This window comes from Corvus hawaiiensis, chromosome Z (genome assembly GCF_020740725.1).
Source record: "Corvus hawaiiensis isolate bCorHaw1 chromosome Z, bCorHaw1.pri.cur, whole genome shotgun sequence".
Taxonomy (NCBI): Eukaryota; Metazoa; Chordata; class Aves; order Passeriformes; family Corvidae; genus Corvus; species Corvus hawaiiensis.
The window spans coordinates 12,615,870-12,635,705 of NC_063255.1; the positions used below are offsets into that span (position 1 = coordinate 12,615,870).

The 19,836-nt window shown below is 36.7% G+C and overlaps 1 protein-coding gene across 2 annotated transcripts in view; it reads left to right on the forward strand.

Moving 5' to 3' along the window:
* Nucleotides 1–19,413, forward strand: part of NUP155 (nucleoporin 155) — a 29,924-nt gene extending 10,511 nt beyond the window's left edge. Inside the window, exons 15-36 of one of the 2 annotated variants that reach the window (XM_048292014.1) lie at nucleotides 376–470; nucleotides 2,186–2,274; nucleotides 3,578–3,640; nucleotides 4,602–4,661; nucleotides 4,760–4,910; nucleotides 5,775–5,841; nucleotides 6,746–6,864; nucleotides 7,067–7,170; nucleotides 8,371–8,504; nucleotides 10,241–10,432; nucleotides 11,718–11,856; nucleotides 12,538–12,673; nucleotides 13,097–13,250; nucleotides 13,511–13,615; nucleotides 13,719–13,873; nucleotides 14,311–14,440; nucleotides 14,710–14,823; nucleotides 15,289–15,409; nucleotides 15,849–15,959; nucleotides 16,732–16,868; nucleotides 17,515–17,615; nucleotides 18,851–19,413. In XM_048292014.1, the coding sequence (XP_048147971.1) occupies nucleotides 376–470; nucleotides 2,186–2,274; nucleotides 3,578–3,640; nucleotides 4,602–4,661; nucleotides 4,760–4,910; nucleotides 5,775–5,841; nucleotides 6,746–6,864; nucleotides 7,067–7,170; nucleotides 8,371–8,504; nucleotides 10,241–10,432; nucleotides 11,718–11,856; nucleotides 12,538–12,673; nucleotides 13,097–13,250; nucleotides 13,511–13,615; nucleotides 13,719–13,873; nucleotides 14,311–14,440; nucleotides 14,710–14,823; nucleotides 15,289–15,409; nucleotides 15,849–15,959; nucleotides 16,732–16,868; nucleotides 17,515–17,615; nucleotides 18,851–18,989 (2,616 nt within the window). In that variant the 3' untranslated portion in view covers nucleotides 18,990–19,413. The remainder of the gene's footprint in view (nucleotides 1–375; nucleotides 471–2,185; nucleotides 2,275–3,577; nucleotides 3,641–4,601; nucleotides 4,662–4,759; nucleotides 4,911–5,774; nucleotides 5,842–6,745; nucleotides 6,865–7,066; nucleotides 7,171–8,370; nucleotides 8,505–10,240; nucleotides 10,433–11,717; nucleotides 11,857–12,537; nucleotides 12,674–13,096; nucleotides 13,251–13,510; nucleotides 13,616–13,718; nucleotides 13,874–14,310; nucleotides 14,441–14,709; nucleotides 14,824–15,288; nucleotides 15,410–15,848; nucleotides 15,960–16,731; nucleotides 16,869–17,514; nucleotides 17,616–18,850) is intronic. The other variant, XM_048292015.1, reaches the window with a different exon arrangement.
* The last annotated feature ends 423 nt before the right edge of the window (nucleotides 19,414–19,836 follow it).

Below are 19,836 nucleotides of genomic sequence, written 5' to 3' on the forward strand. Positions count from 1 at the left end.
GGATAGGACATAATTGATATGTTATTAGAATATGCAAACACTGATTTGTGCAGGTGTTTTTTCTTGAAACACAATGGTAATTTATGTTCTTACAGAAATTGCATGAATCTTACTAAAGTGTCAGGCATGGAGATTGTTCCATACAAGGAATAGCACTGAGTTTGCAAAAACTGTATGGCTAAAATTTACCTGATACAGAGGATTAGCTTGCTAGGATTCACTTCTTGTCTGTAATGGGGAAGAGCCGATTTCCCTGGCTTCCAAATAAAATTTTGCAGGAAGTATTTACTGTTTTAGTTACTGAGGAATATAACTTCTATGCTTTTATCACCTACTTGAGGTAAGGCAACACACTGACAGTGTAATATGCTCTAGGAGGATCAGGCCTGTGCCACTTGCCTTATTTTGGCCTGTTCTAATGCTGCCTGTGATAGAGAAGTATCTGCCTGGGCTACTCGAGCATTCTTCAGGTAAGTTTCAATTCTGTGTGTCATTCTGAATATTATGCTCAGGATCACCACAGCACTAAACATTTCTACAGACTTTTTAACCTGCTGCCAGTTCAGGGCCCGGTGACTTTTGGTTATAGGTGTTCATATTTTGGTGGTGGTGGTGGTGGTGGTTTTGGGTTTTGTGAGGTGGTTTTTTTTGGTTGGTTGGTTGCTTCAGCTGTAGTTGTTGTTTAGTTTTGTTTGTTTTTTCCAGTACAATGTGAGTGACAAAGTATGAGCTTCCACTCTGGAGGATTAAATTGCAATCCATATGTCCTAAGTACTGCATATCCTTGGTGTGGTGTATTGTCATTGGCTGCCTTAATGAAGTTGGTATATGCAGGGAGTTGCAAAATGGTTTGGGTTGGAAGGAACCTTAAAGATCATCTAGTTTCAACCATCCTGCTATGGGGAGGCATGCCACCCACTAGATCATGTTGCTGTAGGCCCTATCCATCCTGGCCTTTAATGAATGCAATATCCTCAACTTCTTTGGCCAGCCTCTTCCAGTGCCTCACCTACCTCACAGTAAAGAATTTTTTCCTAATACCTAACCTAAATCTCTTTGATCTTTTAGTTTGAAACCGTTCCTCCTTGTCCTATCACTATCTGCTCTTGTGAAAAGTTGCTCTTCACTGATTTTTATAAGGCACCCTTTAAGTCCTGGAACATGCTATAAGTTCTCCCGAGAGTCTTCTCATCTCCCAGCTGAACAACCCCAGCTCTCAATCTGTCTTCATAGCAGAGCTGTTCCAACACCCTGATGGTCTTCATGGCCTCCTCTGGACCTGTTACAGCAGGTCCAAACTCTTTCTTGCAGCGAGGACCCCAGAGCTGGATGCAGTGAGGGTGTGCAGGTGGGGTGTCACAAGGACAGACTGTAAGGGGAGAATCACTTTCCTCAACCTGCTGACCACTCCTCTTTTGATGCAGCTCAGGACAGCGTTGGCTTTTTTGGCAGACTGTTGGTTTATTTCCAACTCTTTATCCATGAGAACCCCGAAGCGTTTCTCCACAGGACTGCCCTCAGTGAGTTCTTTCCCCAATCTGTGCTGTGTCTGGGATTGCCCCAACTCAGGTGCAGCACCTTGTACTTGGCCTTGTTGAACCTCACAAGGTTCTTGTGACCCTATATTGTGGGTCTCTTTGCTGTCCTCGCAGGAAGAGAAAACAGGTTTTGGTAAGATATGGCTGTTGAGAGTGATGATAAAATGTGCAGCTTGGAGTGTTATGTTCCCAAAAATCTTTTTCCTTGCCAAAACTTGTGCAGGTGTTAAAGTCAGTCAGCTGTTTTCAGTAGGTTGTGAACAGTTGCTCTTTATTAAACTCAATTTCATCACAAAATCTGAGACCAAATGTAGATGATAACTCTGGAGTTAGCAAGGGAAGACGTAGCAAAGTGCTCATGTAACACTATAGGATAGACATGAATAGAAATTACTTGTGGAAGGTACAAGGACAGCCATGGGTCATCTCAACTGTGCCTTTCTTTCCACTTCCCTGTAGTAGCAAACCTTGAAAAGATACTAAAGCATAAGCCTGACTTTGAAATTGGTAAATTTCTCTTTAAAATGACACTGGGATTTTATTCCCCAATTTAGAAGAAGCACAAAACTTCTGTTAGTTCTCAAAGGCATGAAAATTGAATGGGCTGTGCGTGACATGTTGAGAATTTTTGGTTTTGCAAACTTTAGGTATGGTGGAGAAGCACAAATGAGATTTCCATCAGCTCTGCCTCCTCCCAGCAACGTTGGACCTATTTTGGGTTCTCCTGTTTCTGCAGGTATGTAGCAAGCATTTCATAGTTTTGGACAGGTTTTTTTCCCTTGAATATGTTGTGTTTTGTCTTCTCACAAGTACTTGTGTTCTTTTTGTCTGAAATAGACTGGGTTTTTTTCACTTACTGGCTAGTTAATGACAAGAGCTTTTTCCATTTCTCTTGAGTGATTTTTGGATTTGGTGAGGAGTTCTTGTTATCTGAAATTATGTGTCCATGTTGCATATACTCTGTTAAGACACTGTGAAGAAAGTATACATTTGTTATTTCCAGAGTCATTTCAGCAGCCAGAGAACAACTTATCAATAATATATTTTAGACTTCACAAAGCTTAGTTGGTTGCTGTGTAGCTATAACAGTATCTTCCTACAGTGTCATTGTCATACCTCTACAGATACTGCTTATGAGAAGGAAGAAGAAATTTGATCAAGAAATGAGCTAGTCATTTGGAATGACTTCTCCCTTTAAAAGCTCTGTCTTTAGCATTTGGTTTCTGCTTCAGTCTTCAGTGCCACCTACAAAGGACAAAAGTGCTTATTGTTTCTCCTCAGAATTTGATGCTTCTTGGAGTGGAGGCCTTTTTGAATTCTCAGATTCACTTACATTTCTTCAGTTGCTGTCCCTTAATATGTGTCACTCAATTCCATATTTGAAGGGTTTCTGAAAAAGAAATTCATAATGATGAATTTGAAACTCTGATTGAAATACTGAATTAAATTAATTACTATTTTTTGTCAATAATTCATTTATGTATAAGATCCTCTACCTTTATCTGACATGTGGCATTTGATTTTACACAACGGACTTGGGAAATAAACTTGTTTGCCTGGAATTCAAAGAAATTCAATTTTACTACCATATTTTGACGCATACCCAAATTCCTAAGTATTGGAGAAAAATGTGCTGAACTAGGATGAAGTTTAGGAAAAGCAGTTGACCCTGTTTTTCAGAATTCTTAACTACTATTAAAATACTAAGAACAGTGGCTAGTTTTAATGAATCAGTGTCATCACTTTCCAACCCTTATGGTGTGGAATGGTAACAGTATGGGCAAGAGCTGAGGAAAGGCATAAGTATGTAAAATTAAATCTGAGTTTGAGAGAATGGCAGCTGTGGGAAGAACAGGTGCTAGTACCAGACTAAGAATTAAGTTGTGGGGGAAATAACAGGAAGCTCTATAGTCAACAAGGGGACTCATTTTAGAAGTAAGTGTACTTTTCCCAAGTCAAAATGTTTGCATATTTTTGTCATTGTCATAAATGCCTCTTTCAAACCTAGTATCAAAGCAGATGTTTCCATTTTGCTTCAGTAACAGGTCCAGGTGGAAGATGGCACCATTCTTCTCCTTCTACTTTCTCAGTTTGCTCAAAGGGTAGAGAACTGTCATGTGAAATTAAGATTCTGATATTGTGGATGTCCCATGTGGTGGGTCAGACACTGCTAACAGAAATTCATTAAACCACCTCATAATTTTGCATGTGAAACTACATTACAATAATGTTAGCATTAAAAGGCCAGGTGCCTTTAACTTATTTCCATCTTTTTCCCACTGTTCAAAGTCTAGTCATGCATTTGCATGCTGCTTTTCTGCGAGTTTGTGCTTTGCTTGGCACACAAGACCGTGTGCTCTTGAGAATGCATTGGCACTGTGTTATCCTATGTGCTGTTGTGTGTTGCCAAGTTGAGAGAACTGTAGGAAATTAGGCAAGAACTGATTCTTTGATAGAAGCCAAATTTTCAGAATGCCGATTTTCTTGCCTTTTCTGTGATACATCATCTTGCTTCCTAATGTGGACATTTTTGTAGATGACCACACATGTTCCTGATATTTTGAGGTTGTAAGTTAGATATTCAGACTTAATTTTCAGGAGGAGATTGAGTATTCATGACTGAACTTGAGGCTGTGGACAGTCTCAGACTAGGTGGTTTGAGTTAGCAGTGTTGCTGTAGTGTTTGTCCATCTTCCCCATGTAAAAATAAAAAGTAATATTACCAGTGTTCAGCATTCAGAAGGTGAGGAACAACAAGAAGTATGCAGACAATATACCCAGTGCAGACAACAAATGATGTGCAGTAAATAACACATGAATGCTGGGAAAAAAATGCTGCTTCAACTGCACTTGAAGGAAGTGTATCCATTTGGTTCACTTGTGGAGTGTTCGTTGATAAGGAATGAGTGCAGTTTGATACTTAACTGTAAATAAACTATAAATAAAACATTTAAAGTATTTGATTTAACAACTTTGCTGCTTTATACTTTATGTGTTAGATTGGGGGGGGGGTGGTTTGGACTGTGTTTAACAACCTTACTTTTATTTCTTTTCCCTTTTTAGGTTCCCCTTTGACTGTTGATAGTCCATATTCTAATCCTAGCATTTTGACATCTGGGCAAGGTAACACCTTCTTTTCTTTCTTTTTTTTTTTTTTTTTTTTTCAACTAGGCTTTTTTATTGGCATTCAAAGGAGTAATATTTACCTATTTTTACCCTAGGTTTACAACCTACTGCTATGTCAACTCCCATGTTTCCTTCTGGAAATTCCATGTCTCACCCTGGTACATCCATTAGTGGAATGATGGGCCCCGAGATAGTATTTTCTGGAAGACACAATGGAATCTGCATATACTTTGCTCGGATTATAGGGTGAGGTCTTTGTAAAAAGAGATTCTGTCACTCAATTTGTTTTGTAGTTTTTCTTTGCACTAATGCTTGGGTGCATTCTATATTAATAGCATTTAAATTGGAAATTAGTAAATTTTAATGTTGTATTTATTAAATACCTGTCTATATAATACATTGTCTTTGCAGCTCTTTTAGTAATAATACATTCACTGAATGCTTAGGGCTGGAGAGTTGCTTAGATACTGAGCCTGCAATCGAGTGCATAAACACAACTCTGAAAACTGAAGTTTTATTTTTCAAACCTATGTGTGTTTTAAACTCCTACGGAAGGACGAAACAAAAATGCAGAAGGACTTACAAGATCAAAGTCTTGGCTTTAAATAACTTCTATTAAGAATCTTTAATCAGAATGCTCAAGTCAGAGCAGTGAAGCAGCACTAAAGATTCTGTTACCTTGGATGCTCAGCCCTAAACAAACCAAGCAAGAACAGAACTCTGCATATGTTGGTGATCTCTCTGCATGCTGACTGGGAAAGAAATTTTTGTTACTACACTAATTTGTTTACACTCTATTTCCAGGGAATCATATTCATCTATAGTATTTGAAAGTGTCAAATTTAATTTAATCAAAGTTTTAAAATCTGGAATTTTATTAATTACTTATATCTGTGTCATTCATAATTATATAATGGCTACTTTTTTGAATATTTTTCAATCAAAATCGTTTTCATCAAATATTAATAGTTTTCATCAAAATTAATCCTTATTTTAGACTTTTAACTTTAAAGTTTTAATAATTCTTTTTTAAGAAATTATACATAGAAAACTTGCAAAAATACTTGCTTAAATGACTTGGCTTTTAACACAAACTGTTTTGTTTTTCAGAAATATTTGGGATGGCAGTATAGTCGTGGAGCGAGTTTTCAAAAGTGGCAATCGAGAAGTTGTTGCAGTATGTAAAAGATTATTCTGTCTTCTTAAAAGTTTCTTTTAGTATTTGTCTTAAGTCCTTTTAAACTTCTGAGGTCCTTTTTAACTTCCATGCCCAGTTATAAACTGTTAGGTACAAAACCCATCGTTTGTCATGTCATTGTTTTCATAAGTGCTGAGCTCTTAACTGAGCATTAGTTGTCTTTTTAAGGTATTCTTTCTAATGTTACTTTCTAAGAAACCAAACTAATTTAATCTCTGCTTTTAATTGGCAATGGCCAGTTTTCTCCACGTTTACTAGATAGCACTTCCTTAATACTCACTTAGGGTTTCTGCATATGCCCTCCAGACAAACCCGAAAAATAAAATGCTTTAGTGGTTTGGGATAGTCACTGCAGTTATGGAAAGACACAAAAAAATTTCCATCATTTTCCTAACATCTTGCTGTTTCACTTTTTGTCCATGATCAAAATAAAATCTTTTCTGGCTGTGGCTGTTGGTAGAATCCTGATCTGAGTAATTTGAGCACTGCAAATTTACTGCTACATGAGCTTTTCTCCTCCTACCTCCTAAGGTAACTGGGAGACTCTGGAAGACTTCGGCAGTTATACTACGGCAGTGTTTTGGCAGTGCTCAATCCTTGTTCTAGTTTAGAGTTGGAAGTAGTAAAGCATAGCTGATTTAGTTATCAGAGGGGCATCTTGAATACAGTGTATCTTCAGAGGACTCCTGCCTCTTCACGTGTGTGCCGCCTCAATGAATGTGGTATAATCGTGTTGTGTTCTAGAGATCTGTTACTAACACACAATTTATTTGTTGTACCCTCTTATTTGTCTTTTCAGTGACATTAGCTTAAAATGGAAATTTTTTGGAAAAAGAAGTGGGAAAACCCAGCTTTCTGTAAAGAAGTTTGCTTTCTTTTGCAGATAGAAAGCAGTGTTCCATCCCGTATGCTGGAATGTGTGCTACAAGAACTAAAAGGTTTACAAGAATTTCTGGATAGAAATTCACAGTTTGCTACAGTAGGAGCACTTGGAAACCCAAGGTATATTAACTGTGGTAAATTTACATGTGGAATTTAATGTCCAGCTTTTGAAAAACTACCATATGTGTTTGTAAAGTTGAAGTGTTTGTATGATCTCCAGCTTCAATATTCAGATGCTAAAATTAGTTTGTTAGATTCATCATTAAAAGATTCAGTTTTTGTAATCATATTAGCGTTTGTTGGGGTTTTTCTTAATTTGCAGTTTCAGCACACCAGCCAATCTACAGCAGAGGCTCCTGGGTTTTATGCGGCCTGATGGTGGAAGTTCTCAGCAAGTCCAGCAAGAACTCCAAAGGAAATATCATGGTACGTAATAATTTTTGAACAGAAAGTATCAGGGAATGATGCATTTGGATGTTGCCTTTCTCACTTTTCTTATGAAAGCCTCTGAATAAAAAGGCCTTTTTTTCCACACAAATTTTACGTTATGCCATTTTTTTGCACACTTGTCTCTGTTTTTTCCTTCCTAATGTTCTCCATTATGGATAAGGTTGTTTAATCTCCTCACAGTATTTAGTAGCTGCACACCTGTTTATATTTACAGGATAGCATTTGTCAAGCAGTTGTTTTGTGAGACAAGTGAGCACAATTCCTATTAAAAAAATTACTGTAGTGCAGATTTTCAAAGGTACAGTCATTGAAATGTCTACAAAATTTTGTTTAGAAATATGACGTCTGTCACAAAGCCCATTTGAATTCTTGTTCTCTTATAGTGCAGCTTTTCCCCAGCACTTGCAGGCAAGCTGGGAAGTGTTGCAGCTGCATGTATGGAATTAAGGATGTTTGTGGTCCATGTTAGTATAATCCTGGATTTTTAATAGTGCAGATGTAAAAGTTTTATGTAAGTCACTATGTAGGATTTGGTTGACCTTTAATAATTTTATTCTTTATTTTTATTTGTTACTAAGTTCATAAATCCTTTTGGGTTGCTAAATGACACAATGTAATTATTGTTACCTCATCTGTGAAGTGTAAGCACTCAAAAGTACACACATAAATTGTTGCAATTACGTTCCACCAAGTTACAAGTATGAACACATTATCCTTGCAGTTAATAGAATACATCCTACCAGATTTAAATGTTGTAGTTTTTGGAATAGTGTAGACAGTATTGACCACAGTTGTTATCGTAATTGTTCCCTCTACAAGTAAATACAGGTCAGAAATACATTTATGATAGCTATTTTTGAAAAAAAAAAAAGTAAAAATTTAAGGCTGATATGTAAATCTAGTGCATTCACAGGAAACCATACTTCTTTTTCAGAGCGTCTGACTCCTTCGTTGCATAGTTTGAATTAAATGTTAACAGATTATATTTGTTTTGGGGCAGAGTTGACATGGTGGTTATCTCCCAAGAGAGCTAGACAGCATTAATCAAGAATGGAAAAGAAAAAAAAAAAAACAAACCAGAAATTTAAGGAGGTTGTTACTGAAAAACCTCAAAAACTTACATGCTTATTTGAAATATGTAGAACAATTATGTGCTGGCAATCTCTGCTTTTTCAGCTGAGGCACAGCTAACTGAGAAGAACTCACTTCAAGGCATCCAGCAGCTTGTTCGCAAAACCTGCCAGGCACTGGCTTTATGGAAGTTGCTATGTGAGCACCAATTCAGTGTTGCTGTAGGTGAGCTTCAGAAGGTAAGGTCTGGATCTGGATACAATTTTAATTTGTTTGTACTTATCACCTGAATTTCTTTTGCTATGTAAGTATTCCCAAAGGATGATTATTTGTAAATTTTTATTCAGGTTACAAATGTTTAAGAGACTGATACGTAGTATTGACATAATCAGTCAATTTTATGAAATTGGAAGTGTCACTAACAAATTGTTTTAGTTTTATTGATAGTTAATACTGAATCTGATTTTATAAATTACTGGTTTTTTACCTTAAGCACATTCTGCAAAATGTGCTGAAATGAATAGACCAATATTTTCCAGCCAAGTGGTATTCACTCTTTGCCTTAGTGTTGATGAAAGATGGAGAACAATATGGTAGTAGCGTCCTTCCTCTTCTGTGTAAGTGGGGTTCCAGAATTTACCACAGAATACCTGAGCCTGGAAGGAACCATTGGAGATCATCTGTCCCCTCTGCAGTGGGGTGAATAATCTAATCGACTCTCAAAGCAGGGTCAGCTAGAGCAGATTGCACCGGACTGTGTCCAGTAAGGATTTTAATATCTCCAAAGATGAAAACTCCTTGGTGTCTCTGAGCAACCTGTTCCAGTGTTGAACCACCTCTAGAGTAAGAAAAATTTCTCTTCCATTCAGGTGTAATTTCCTTTGCTTCAGTTTTTGACCATTGTGCAGTGTCCTGTTACTGGTTACCACTGAGAAAAACCTGACTCTGCATTCATTACACTTTCCCAAAAATATTAGTAAGATCCCACGTACTTCCCTCAGCCTCCAGGCTAAATGATCCCAGTTCTTTCAGCCTCCTGGTTTGTGAAGAAGGCAACTTGTAGAACTACGGGTGCTACTGCTGTCCACCCTTTGCTAATGTCAAATTTGTACCCAACCTTTGAAAAAAGCTATTAATTTGAATACTAGGCATTCTCCCCTAGAACTCAATAGGATTATTTGAGAAGTTGTATTCTTTGTTCACAAAAAGAACAATTTTAAAACCTTACAGAGGTACAGAAGCTGTTGCTCTTCGGGCTCTTGCGTTGGGGAGACTTAGGCAACTATTATTTTATGTTGGACAAAGAGATAACTAACTGTTTAACAAGTAAAATATTTTCCTTTGTCTTCAGTAGATTAGGAGTTTTTGTAGTTGTATTATCATGCTGTTAGTATCATCTGTAGACACTACATAGATACTACTGGCAACTGTGTGCTCACATATTCATAATAAATTTTTAAAAATCAGAAACCTTCAATTCAATTTTAAAAAGCATAAAGAGTGCACACCTTGAACTTTTCAAACTCCTGCTTTTATTGAATCTGTCATTTTTTTCATCTATGACAGTAGTCAGATTGTTCCCATTATTAAAAGCTTGGACAGACTCATAGGGTGTGCATTCTGACAGTGCCCTGTGAAGTAAAAGGAACTGCTAATTCCATTCTTACTATCAGAGATCTGAAACAGAGGTGACACGTAGTGAAGATGGCAGAGGAAGTCTGTTAAGAGTTTTCAGTGTCCTTAGGCACCCAGGGATCTAGTGCCTTCAGCAGTAGCCCTTGCTTTATTAATTTTATTTTGCTATAAAATGTGTATTTTAAATAGTGTATTTCTATGCTGTACATTGTAGTCGTTGAAATGTTGTATGTTTTTAATTATTAGAAACAGTTCACTTTGCTGCTGGAACATTCTGACATTCCTAAACAGGGTCAAGTAAAAGATTTGGTAAACAAATGAAATTCTGTCTCATCTTCAGGAACTTCAAGAACAACTAAAGATTACCGCTTTTAAAGACTTGGTGATTAGAGACAGAGAGTTGACTGGAGCACTCATTGCATCTCTTATAAACTGTTACATCAGAGATAATGCTGCTGTGGATGGAATCATTGCCCATTTGCAAGATATCTGTCCTCTTCTTTATAGCACTGATGATGCTGTGTGTTCAAAGGTAAGTGTGCTTCCAGATTGTACAGCAGCAAAACACAGCTTAAAAACATGCTCAAATGAGGTACGTTGGGCAGCTTATGAGTCATTATTATGCTCAAGTAGTTTCAGAAGCAGAAGAAATAATGAAGTCGAGTTGTGGGCATATTTTTGTCTTTTAGTTGATTAATGCTGAACATTACATGAAATTTGTTTGAAGCATTTGCTGTTATTTGTAACGTTCATAGTGTCTTAACTCTAATCTGATGTCTACCTGTCTTCTTTATGTTGCTAAAATGTTTTCTTATTCCAGTCTTTCCTCAGCATAGTTGTCACGATCCGCTAATGCAAGTGGGGGTCGTGATGGTTCATTTATCGATCTCAGAGTGTAAAAGGACACGAGATTTAGGTCTTAATCAAACAGTGCACCTTTATTAAGTGCTCACAACACAGTAATGCAATAGAAGAGAGAAAGAGAGAGAGATAAAGAAAAACAAAGTAGAGAGGGGGGGAAAAAGAGGGGGCAATAGCTACCAACAGATGAGACGAAGTCCTTGTGGTCTTCCGCCAATAGATCCATCTTCTTTCCGTGGGGAGATCTCGGGCTCAGTTATTTCAGGAAGTCCCTTTATAGTCCTTTTCAGAAGCGAGGGGCAACTGGCCAAGAGGTGGGGAAATCTACAGCCATTGTTATGGGGCCCGTTGCTTTGGGAAACAGGTACAGGACAGGTGTACAGGACAGGTCATTCCTTTCTGCTTCAGCGCAGTCCTTCCCGCCTGGGCAGCAAGAACGGCGCAGTCCATTGTGACCTGCACTAATTTTCCTCAGGAATGCGTACCAGTTCCTAGTGGGCACACCCGCAGGCAACACTTGGCAGACATCCCACCTCAGCCAGGCCAGGACTGCTGTGTTCAGTCTCTGTCCTCGGTGATGATCGTGAGGCAGATGAGGGATCTTCAGACCGTCTCTTACAATAGTATCTTGGTTTTTGTCCGTGGCATGGTTTACTGGAATTTGTGAGAGATAATTGTGTTTAAGAACTTAGGTCTTTGAAGGTTTTCAAATAAATTTGAAACAAGTAACTGGTGAGGAGAGAATGAGAAACCAGTTGTTAAGTCTTCAGCCCTTCTCACTAATGCTATCGTAGCCTTTCTGCTGGAAACTTAGTGACCAGAGACTGCTTTTGAGAGGGTGGTGTTTCTACTGTTTCAGCTTTGAAGTTTGGAATAATAATTCACTCACAGCATCCATGATCTGTGCATGATGTGCTCGTGTGAATAATTTCCATTTTTCCATCATTTGTCTTTAGGCAAATGAACTTCTTCAGAGGTCTCGACAAGCTCAAAGCAAAATGGAAAAAGAGAAGATGCTGAGGGAGTCACTGAAAGAGTACCAGAAGATCAGCAATCAAGTAGACCTTGCTAATGTTTGTGCACAGTACAGGCAGGGTAAGAGCCAGTCACTGATCATGTTAAATAATTTCTGTGGTATCCTTTCATGCCATGTTTTCTGTTTGTTTTGTTTACTAATTTTCAACTTGGTTTTTATGGTTTTTTACCATAAACTGTTAGTTAATAACTCTAACTATTAAAATGTGCCAGACTGTTCTTCTTTTTTAAAGCCTTTCTAGGTTTCACAAACCAACCAAAAAATCCATTTCTATATTAAAATATTCCCGTGCACTTATTTCATATTGCAGAGTCTATTTGTTTCATATATCTGGTTAAAATATTTTTAGGAAAATTATTGGGTTCTATGTAAGCAGACGGTTTCAGGTAACTTTTATACATAATACACTGTTTGAAAGGTCATTCTGAATCCAATTTAGTGCAGTAGAAGCTAGTATATCAGTTACGTCTACATTTAAATTATATAACTGTTAAGAAATGGGCCTCTGTACAGTATTATACATTGTGCAGGACATTCTGATGTAATTTAATATCTAACCTCAAATTTACATGTAAGTCTCACAGGGTAGGAATAGGTGTAAACTTTATATGACACAGACCAGAGTGAATAGTGGGGTTTTTTTTCTTGCTTGCTAAAATGAGAAGTGTTTGATTCACTTACCGTTTTGTTGTGGATTTAATACAATAATGAACAGTGATATTTGTTTTGATTTTTCCTAGTGCGTTTCTATGAGGGAGTAGTAGAGCTCTCTCTTACAGCTGCTGAAAAGAAAGATCCCCAAGGTCTTGGCCTTCATTTCTATAAAAATGGAGAACCAGAAGAAGATGTTGTTGGACTCCAAGCTTTTCAAGAAAGGCAAGTTTCCAGGATAATTTATGATCATTATATGGGGTGCTTTATTTCAAGTGACCGGAAGAGTAGCTCTTTTAGGGAAGGTATGCAGGGTAATAATAAACAAGCATTTTATGATAAGGGACACAATATAAATATTGTTGCCCAGCATGCTCCCCTTGATTATGATTACTATGGCAGCATCTTAATCTGAAACAAAAAGTGATAGATGCAGAAAACATTGTGATCAGAACAGCACAGAAATACTTCTTAGAAAGATGAATGAGAACAAACTAGGTCGTGACAACTAGCTGACAATAATCTGCGACCTTTTTAAATTTTAGTAACTGTCTACAAAGTCATACAATAACAACACTTGAGAAAACTACTTCATAGACAGTTGAATGAAAATTACGGGGCTTTTATTTTCTTTTGCTCTGTTTACAGATTGAACAGCTACAAGTGTATCACTGACACCCTTCAAGAGTTAGTGAATCAAAGTAAAGCTGCTCCTCAGTCTCCCAGTGTACCCAAAAAGCCAGGTCCTCCAGTGCTGTCCTCTGACCCCAACATGCTAAGCAATGAAGAAGCTGGACACCATGTAAGAAACTCACAAGAAAGTCATGACTGCACTCCAGAGAACAGTGTGATTTGAAGGGGTCTAGAATATATCATTTTAATAGAATTATGGAATAGTTTAGCAAAGTGAAGATTTGTCATGAATTGGCCTCCGTATCTAGAGCATCCATAGAAATGATGACATGTGAATAACATGAACCTAAGTATTGTCACATGGTAATTCACGTCTTAAAGTTATGTAACCAATTCTGGAATAGCAGCTCTGGCCTTTTCTTCCCTTAGTTTGAACAAATGCTAAAGCTGGCTCAGCGTTCCACAGATGAACTCTTCAGTATTGCACTTTACAACTGGTTGATACAAGCCGACTTGGCGGACAAGCTGTTACAGGTGAGCTCATCTATGCACAGTTAAATGGGAGAGGTAATTGTAATAATGCTTCAAAAAACAGGGAAGAGCAAGAGTATAACTGTTTTCTTTCTGATGTCTGCAGGTTACTGCCCCCTTTTTGGAACCCTACCTGGTGCGGATGACCAAGATTGACCAAAACAAAGTCCGCTATATGGATTTACTCTGGAGATACTTTGAAAAGAACAGAAATTTTAGTAATGCTGCTAGAGTCTTGGCTAAATTGGCTGACCTCCATAGGTATGGATTATGTGTGATCTATTGCATCTGTATTGAGGTAATTAGGGAAAAACTGGAAAAACTAAAACCAAAACATTATGTGTAAGTATTTTAAGAAAAGGTCAATGTTCAAAGAGGTTTTCTAAAAAAAAAAAAAATTTATAGAATGTGCTATCTTTAAATTTAGGCAATTATTTGAAAAAAAAGATAATGTTTACTTAAGTATTATATATTACATTGCAATGTATTTCCTGTAATTACCATATATTAAGTGGTCAGTTCTTTGAGAAGTACACTAGTACTGAGCTTGCAGCAAAGATGGGGTTACACAGTTGGATCGCGTCCTGAATGAAAATCTGGAAAAGGCACGTACTACTTCCCAGAGTCTAGCTAGAATATAACTAACCCTCAAATAATTATATTAAGTATTCATTTTATTTTGAATATTTGTTTTGTAGCACAGAAATTTCTCTTCAGCAGCGTCTTGAATACATTGCACGTGCTATTCTGAGTGCCAAAAGTTCCACTGCCATATCCTCTATAGCTGCAGATGGTGAATTCCTACATGAACTAGAAGAGAAAATGGAAGTAAGAAAAAATACTGATCTAAGTTATACTGTAAATACATTATTTCACTTTGTCTCATTGGCACATAATGGTTTTATTACCAGTTCTATATAAATGGATTTCTGTGCTTTCCTCCTGACATGGCAAATTTAGCCAGTTGAAAATAGACCTAATGGTGTAAGGCAGCAAGATTTCTACATTTAAATAGGGTAAAGTTAATTCTGGGTGTGTTCTTAAACTTTGATTAAATTAATTCAATCTTGAAATACTGTATTTTCCTCTTAAACAAGGTTGCCAGGATCCAGCTTCAAATACAAGAAACATTACAGCGGCAGTATTCGCATCATTCTTCAGTACAAGATGCAATCTCCCAGCTTGATGCTGAGTTGATGGATATAACCAAGGTGATTGAAATTTCCTTGTGTTAAAGTCCAGTTTATCAAATTTTGGGAGGAAAAGGTGTTTTGCAAAGAATGATTCTATCCTTACTAGGAAGAGTAATAGGCAGTTTATCATCCCTGGTCTCAGAATGTCTGTTACCCTGGACTGTCATTTTCTGTACTTCAATAGTCTTTCAGTCTTCAGTACTTTAATTTCTTTCACATGTTTTCATTATTAAGTCTCTTAGCTTTCTTCATTTGTTGAAAAAATTGTTGGAAAATTAAGTTTTAATTTTAAATTCATATAAAATGTAGGGTTGCATCTAAGAAGTGAAACTAAATGTAGCAAAAAAAAAATTTAGTAATTGACAACAGTTACTTAAGTTGAATCTTTACTAGTCCGTCTATCACACAAAATAAGGAACAACTGATTTTTGAAATTTAATTTGATCCTACATGAAAGGTAAAGCTTGGTAATTTTTCTTTCAGCTGTATGGAGAATTTGCTGACCCTTTTAAGCTCTCGGAGTGTAAGCTTGCAATTATACATTGTGCAGGTCATTCTGATCCTATCTTGGTGCAAACTCTCTGGCAAGAAATCATTGAAAAAGGTAGGTCTTAATGGACTAGCAGTTGTGATGATCTCTCTTATCCTTTACCGTGAGTTAGTAATTCATTCTCTGTTCCTGTTGTTTTGGATTTTTTTTTCCCCCCTTGGTTTTTGGGTTCGAGTTTCCCGTTGCGTAAGCAACCTTGATAGAGATCTAAGGGAAAGCTGTGTGGTAGTGGATTTCTTGAGGAGTTCTGGAGTGTGGTTTTGTTTGGTTGTGGCTTTTTAAGTAGATTTGCATGGAACTTGACAGAAGCATAAAAACTTACGAATGTACATGCAAACACACCACAAATGGTTGTATTTTCACTTCCATGTGCTGATTTTTCATTGACAACAGTGTAAGATTTTCATGTATTATTTATAAATTTAGGTGCCTCGGTGTCGTTCTGTGTAAATGTGGAACTTTTCCTGACGTTCTGTTTTCTTTTCACTTCCAGAGTTGAGCGACAGTGTATCTCTGAGCCCCACTGACAGAATGCAAGCGCTTTGTCTGAAGCTGGCATTGCTTGGAAAGATCTATGCTGGCACACCTCGCTACTTTCCTTTAGGCAAGTTGTTAGCTGGCATAGTAAATAAGCATATGGGTTTGATGGACGGGTTTCAGCTTGTTTTTTTAGCCTCTTTAAAAAGTTTTAAACTAAGAAGCATTTTTCATTTTTTAATCTCAAAAGAAATAGGAAATAAATGAAGTTTAGGTGGCAGCAGCAGTTACTTTTGGATGACTGTGCAGATCCCATTTTAGAAAGTAGTAAAGTGAATTCAAAGCACAAAGTACAAAATATGTATTTATGCATTTAAGATTTTAAGCAACCACATTTATTTGCTGTCTCTTGGAATTCTGTATAAACCGTCTGCCATCTAGAGGGTAGATCCTGAAAACAATTCAGGAGATTTCTGGACCATTGTAGAGTTTCTGGTTTTTTTGATGCTCATATGTTTTGACAACATGGTATTATATAAAAACCTGGAATATTTATTGTTCAGCGGTAAATCTTTTTTTATAATACTAAAATATTGTGCAACGGCATTAAAGATGAACATTTAGTGCTGAACAATACACTGTTAATTGTTACAGGCACTTAAGCTCTAGTCGTTTTGCTGGCCATTCTCGCAAATGTAGTGATAGTATGTGTTTTTGTGTAGGAACAAAAGTTAATGGATAGTTAGTTGCATAGTTGCATGGCAAAACTGTAACAAAGTACTAAGTATTACTAATCCCTGCCATGCACTGCTGATAGTAAACAACTTTTAAATGCCTTTTTTTCCTACAGTCCCAGTAACAAGCTGGAATCTAAATATTCCCTCACTTTTGTCCTCCAGATTTCCTAGTGCAGTTTCTAGAGCAACAGGTCTGCACTTTGAACTGGGATGTAGGTTTTGTAACATACACCATGCAAGAAATTGGAGTGCCATTGCCAAGGCTGCTTGAAGTATATGACCAGCTGTTTAAGGCACGGGTAAGGAAAATAGCACAAATAAAAATTATGGTTTCAACTTTATCAAGGTCACTCTTTAGTTGGAAACATGAAATAATATAAGGAAGGATGTAACAAAATATACATCCAAGGCTTTACTTTCTTTGTTCAAATACTCTTAAAAAGCTGTCTTTTCCCGCTGTGAATAAAATGTGTTGATTTAATTCATTTCAGTCCTAGAGCATGATGAGGAAATTTGTTAATTCTTTTAGTTCACCTAGAGCTAGTTTAGGATGAAATAGGATTAGAATTCTTACACTGCAGAAGGAACAGCATATATTGAATATATTAATATTATTTGTTTCCTAATAACGATTAAAATCGGTTGTATTACTGCATCTTGTCTGATCATTGATGCAATAAATAAAGAGATTCGACTTGTGTGGTAATAGAAAATTGAGTTAAATTTATGTATGTTTTTGTATGTAATTTAAAATAATATTTAAGTGCAGAGTTAAATATAGGTTAAGGTAGAATTCCCATTTATCTTACATTTTTTATACAATAAATAAATAAGTGCTGCAGCTGGCAATTCGTGTACACACCACACACTTTTTTTTGTCTTGTCTCCTTAATATTTGTGTCCTTAATATTTTGGGTTGTTTTGTTTTGGTTTGGTTTTTTTTAGGATCCATATTGGAATAGAATGAAAAAGCCTTTGCACCTCCTAGAGTGTATTCATGTATTACTATCAGGATATGTACAGGATCCCAGCAGAGTACCTATGAGGTAAAAGAATAGCTATATCATAATGAATAGTGAAACATAAAATATTCTAAATACTTCACTCCAGCAATTCCCAAAGCTTTTCTTCTTTTCTTTTGGGTGAATTTAATATTTTATTCCCAGCAGTGGTGACTAACACTCATTATTCAAAACCATTTTATATAAAATTGTAGAATTCTCCCTTATAAACTACTTCCACAAAGGCAATTTTCTTCACATCACTGAAGATACATGAGGAACTGAGAGGATTATTTTGTAAATTTTGGCAACAGACTTTAAGGATTAGTTCAGACAAATCTGAGGCAATGTGTAAAAGCGGGGGAAAATGACAACTGGGCATTTTGTGATTGAAACTGTGAACTGGTTCATGTACAAATTCTAGAAGCTCTGAGTTACTCTGGAAAAGAGAAGACTAAACATTGGGATGGATCTTCCCTGGTTGTTTATAAGAGGCTGATGATGAATCAGTCTCCAAGACTAAAATTCAGCTTAGTTCACATTGGGAAGAAATTTAGTTATAATAGAAAAAATTTCTAGCAAAAAAAGATAGCTAAGTACTTGAAAAAGTTGCCTGCATGTCATCTCTAGTTTTGATAATTTTTTGTTCAAATAGACTATACGAACTTCATTCAGAGCTATCTTGTCTCGATAATAATAAGCAAAACTAGGCAAAGTCTTGATAACTCTTCTAAACATAGATGTTTCTGACTCTTCCAAAAAACATACATATAAATATCCCCTGTTCACATACTGTTTATTTCTGTCTTTTATCACTTTATTGGTCTTCTATGGTTGGCTGATTTAAATACTATGTTAGAACTTAAGTGAATGTTGTCTGATTTTAACACGTACTCAGATGTTACATAAATTGAGATTTTATTATAATTTAAGACATTGAAATTGCTATCTAAACTAGTAACTTAAACATGACTAATAATATCTACAGTACTATCTAAATATTTCACATTGCTATGAACTGTATCATGCTTTATAGTTTATATTTAACATCAGACAAATAGTAGTGGGTCATTTATTTTCCCATTATGCATTAGTCACAGGCATTAGATTTCAAAGATGAATTTCTCTAATAAATAGTAAAATACTTAAAAGTAGCTGACAGATATCTTACTGATACGCTATTCCATTACAACTCAAAGAATGCTCATGTTCTAGTTCAGATGAATTCTAAGATATGGGATTAAAAAGGAGCTTGTTGTTATTCTTTGTTCTCTTTGCAGGCGACGATTCACAAATGTTTGCTTGGATGCTGTTAGTTGCTACCTGGTTGAACTTCAGTCTATGAGCCCCACGCTAATGGTGCAGACTACTATTGGGAATTTTAAATCTCTACAGGCCAAGTTAGAACGGCTTCACTGAATGACTAATACAAGAACAGAATCATTAGAGCAGGTAATATAAACTGAAATAAAGCTTCAGATGTCAGCACTGAATTATGAACGAACAAATCCTCAGAAAAAAAGTCCTGAGAAAGTTTTCTCCTGCCACGGTTATTGAATGTGTGGCCTGTATTCATGCTATTCTAAAAGTATCTACAAATTGTAGAATGTAAATGTGACAAATGGAGTTTCTTTTACTACTACTAGGTTTTTTAACAATAGAAAGCTTTTTTTTATACTGTTGAAATAAAATACATTGTGTGATCTTTGCCTTGGGGATAAAGAATATTTCAAAAATATTTTCTTTTTCTTTGTTTCAAATAATGGGGAAAAGCAAATTATTTTCCCTATTCTGTCTTAATATGTTGTATCTGTTAAAATCAAATAAAGAAGTCAAGAAGTGACTTCTGTCTACTTTTATTACATGCACACAAACACCAAATTGTATACACACTTAGAATCCCCTCCTTCCCCTGCTGCTTATGGGGCTCTGGATGCAGCCCAGGACACATTTGGCTCTCTGGGCTGTGAGTGCCATGGCCGGGGCATGTCCAGCCTCTCACCCACAGCACCCCCAAGTCCTGCTGGGCAGGGCTGCTCTGATCTGTTCATCCCCAGCCTGGGTTGATTCCAGGCGTTGCCCCAACCCCAGAGCAGCACCAGCGCTTGGTCTTATTATGCCTCATGAGATTCCCATGAGCCCACTCCTCATCTGCAGACTTGCTGATGGTGCATTCGATTCCTTTGTCATTAATGAAGATATTAAATAACAGTGGTCCCAATACCTTGGACCCCTGAGGGGGACCACTTGTCACTGATGTCCCTCA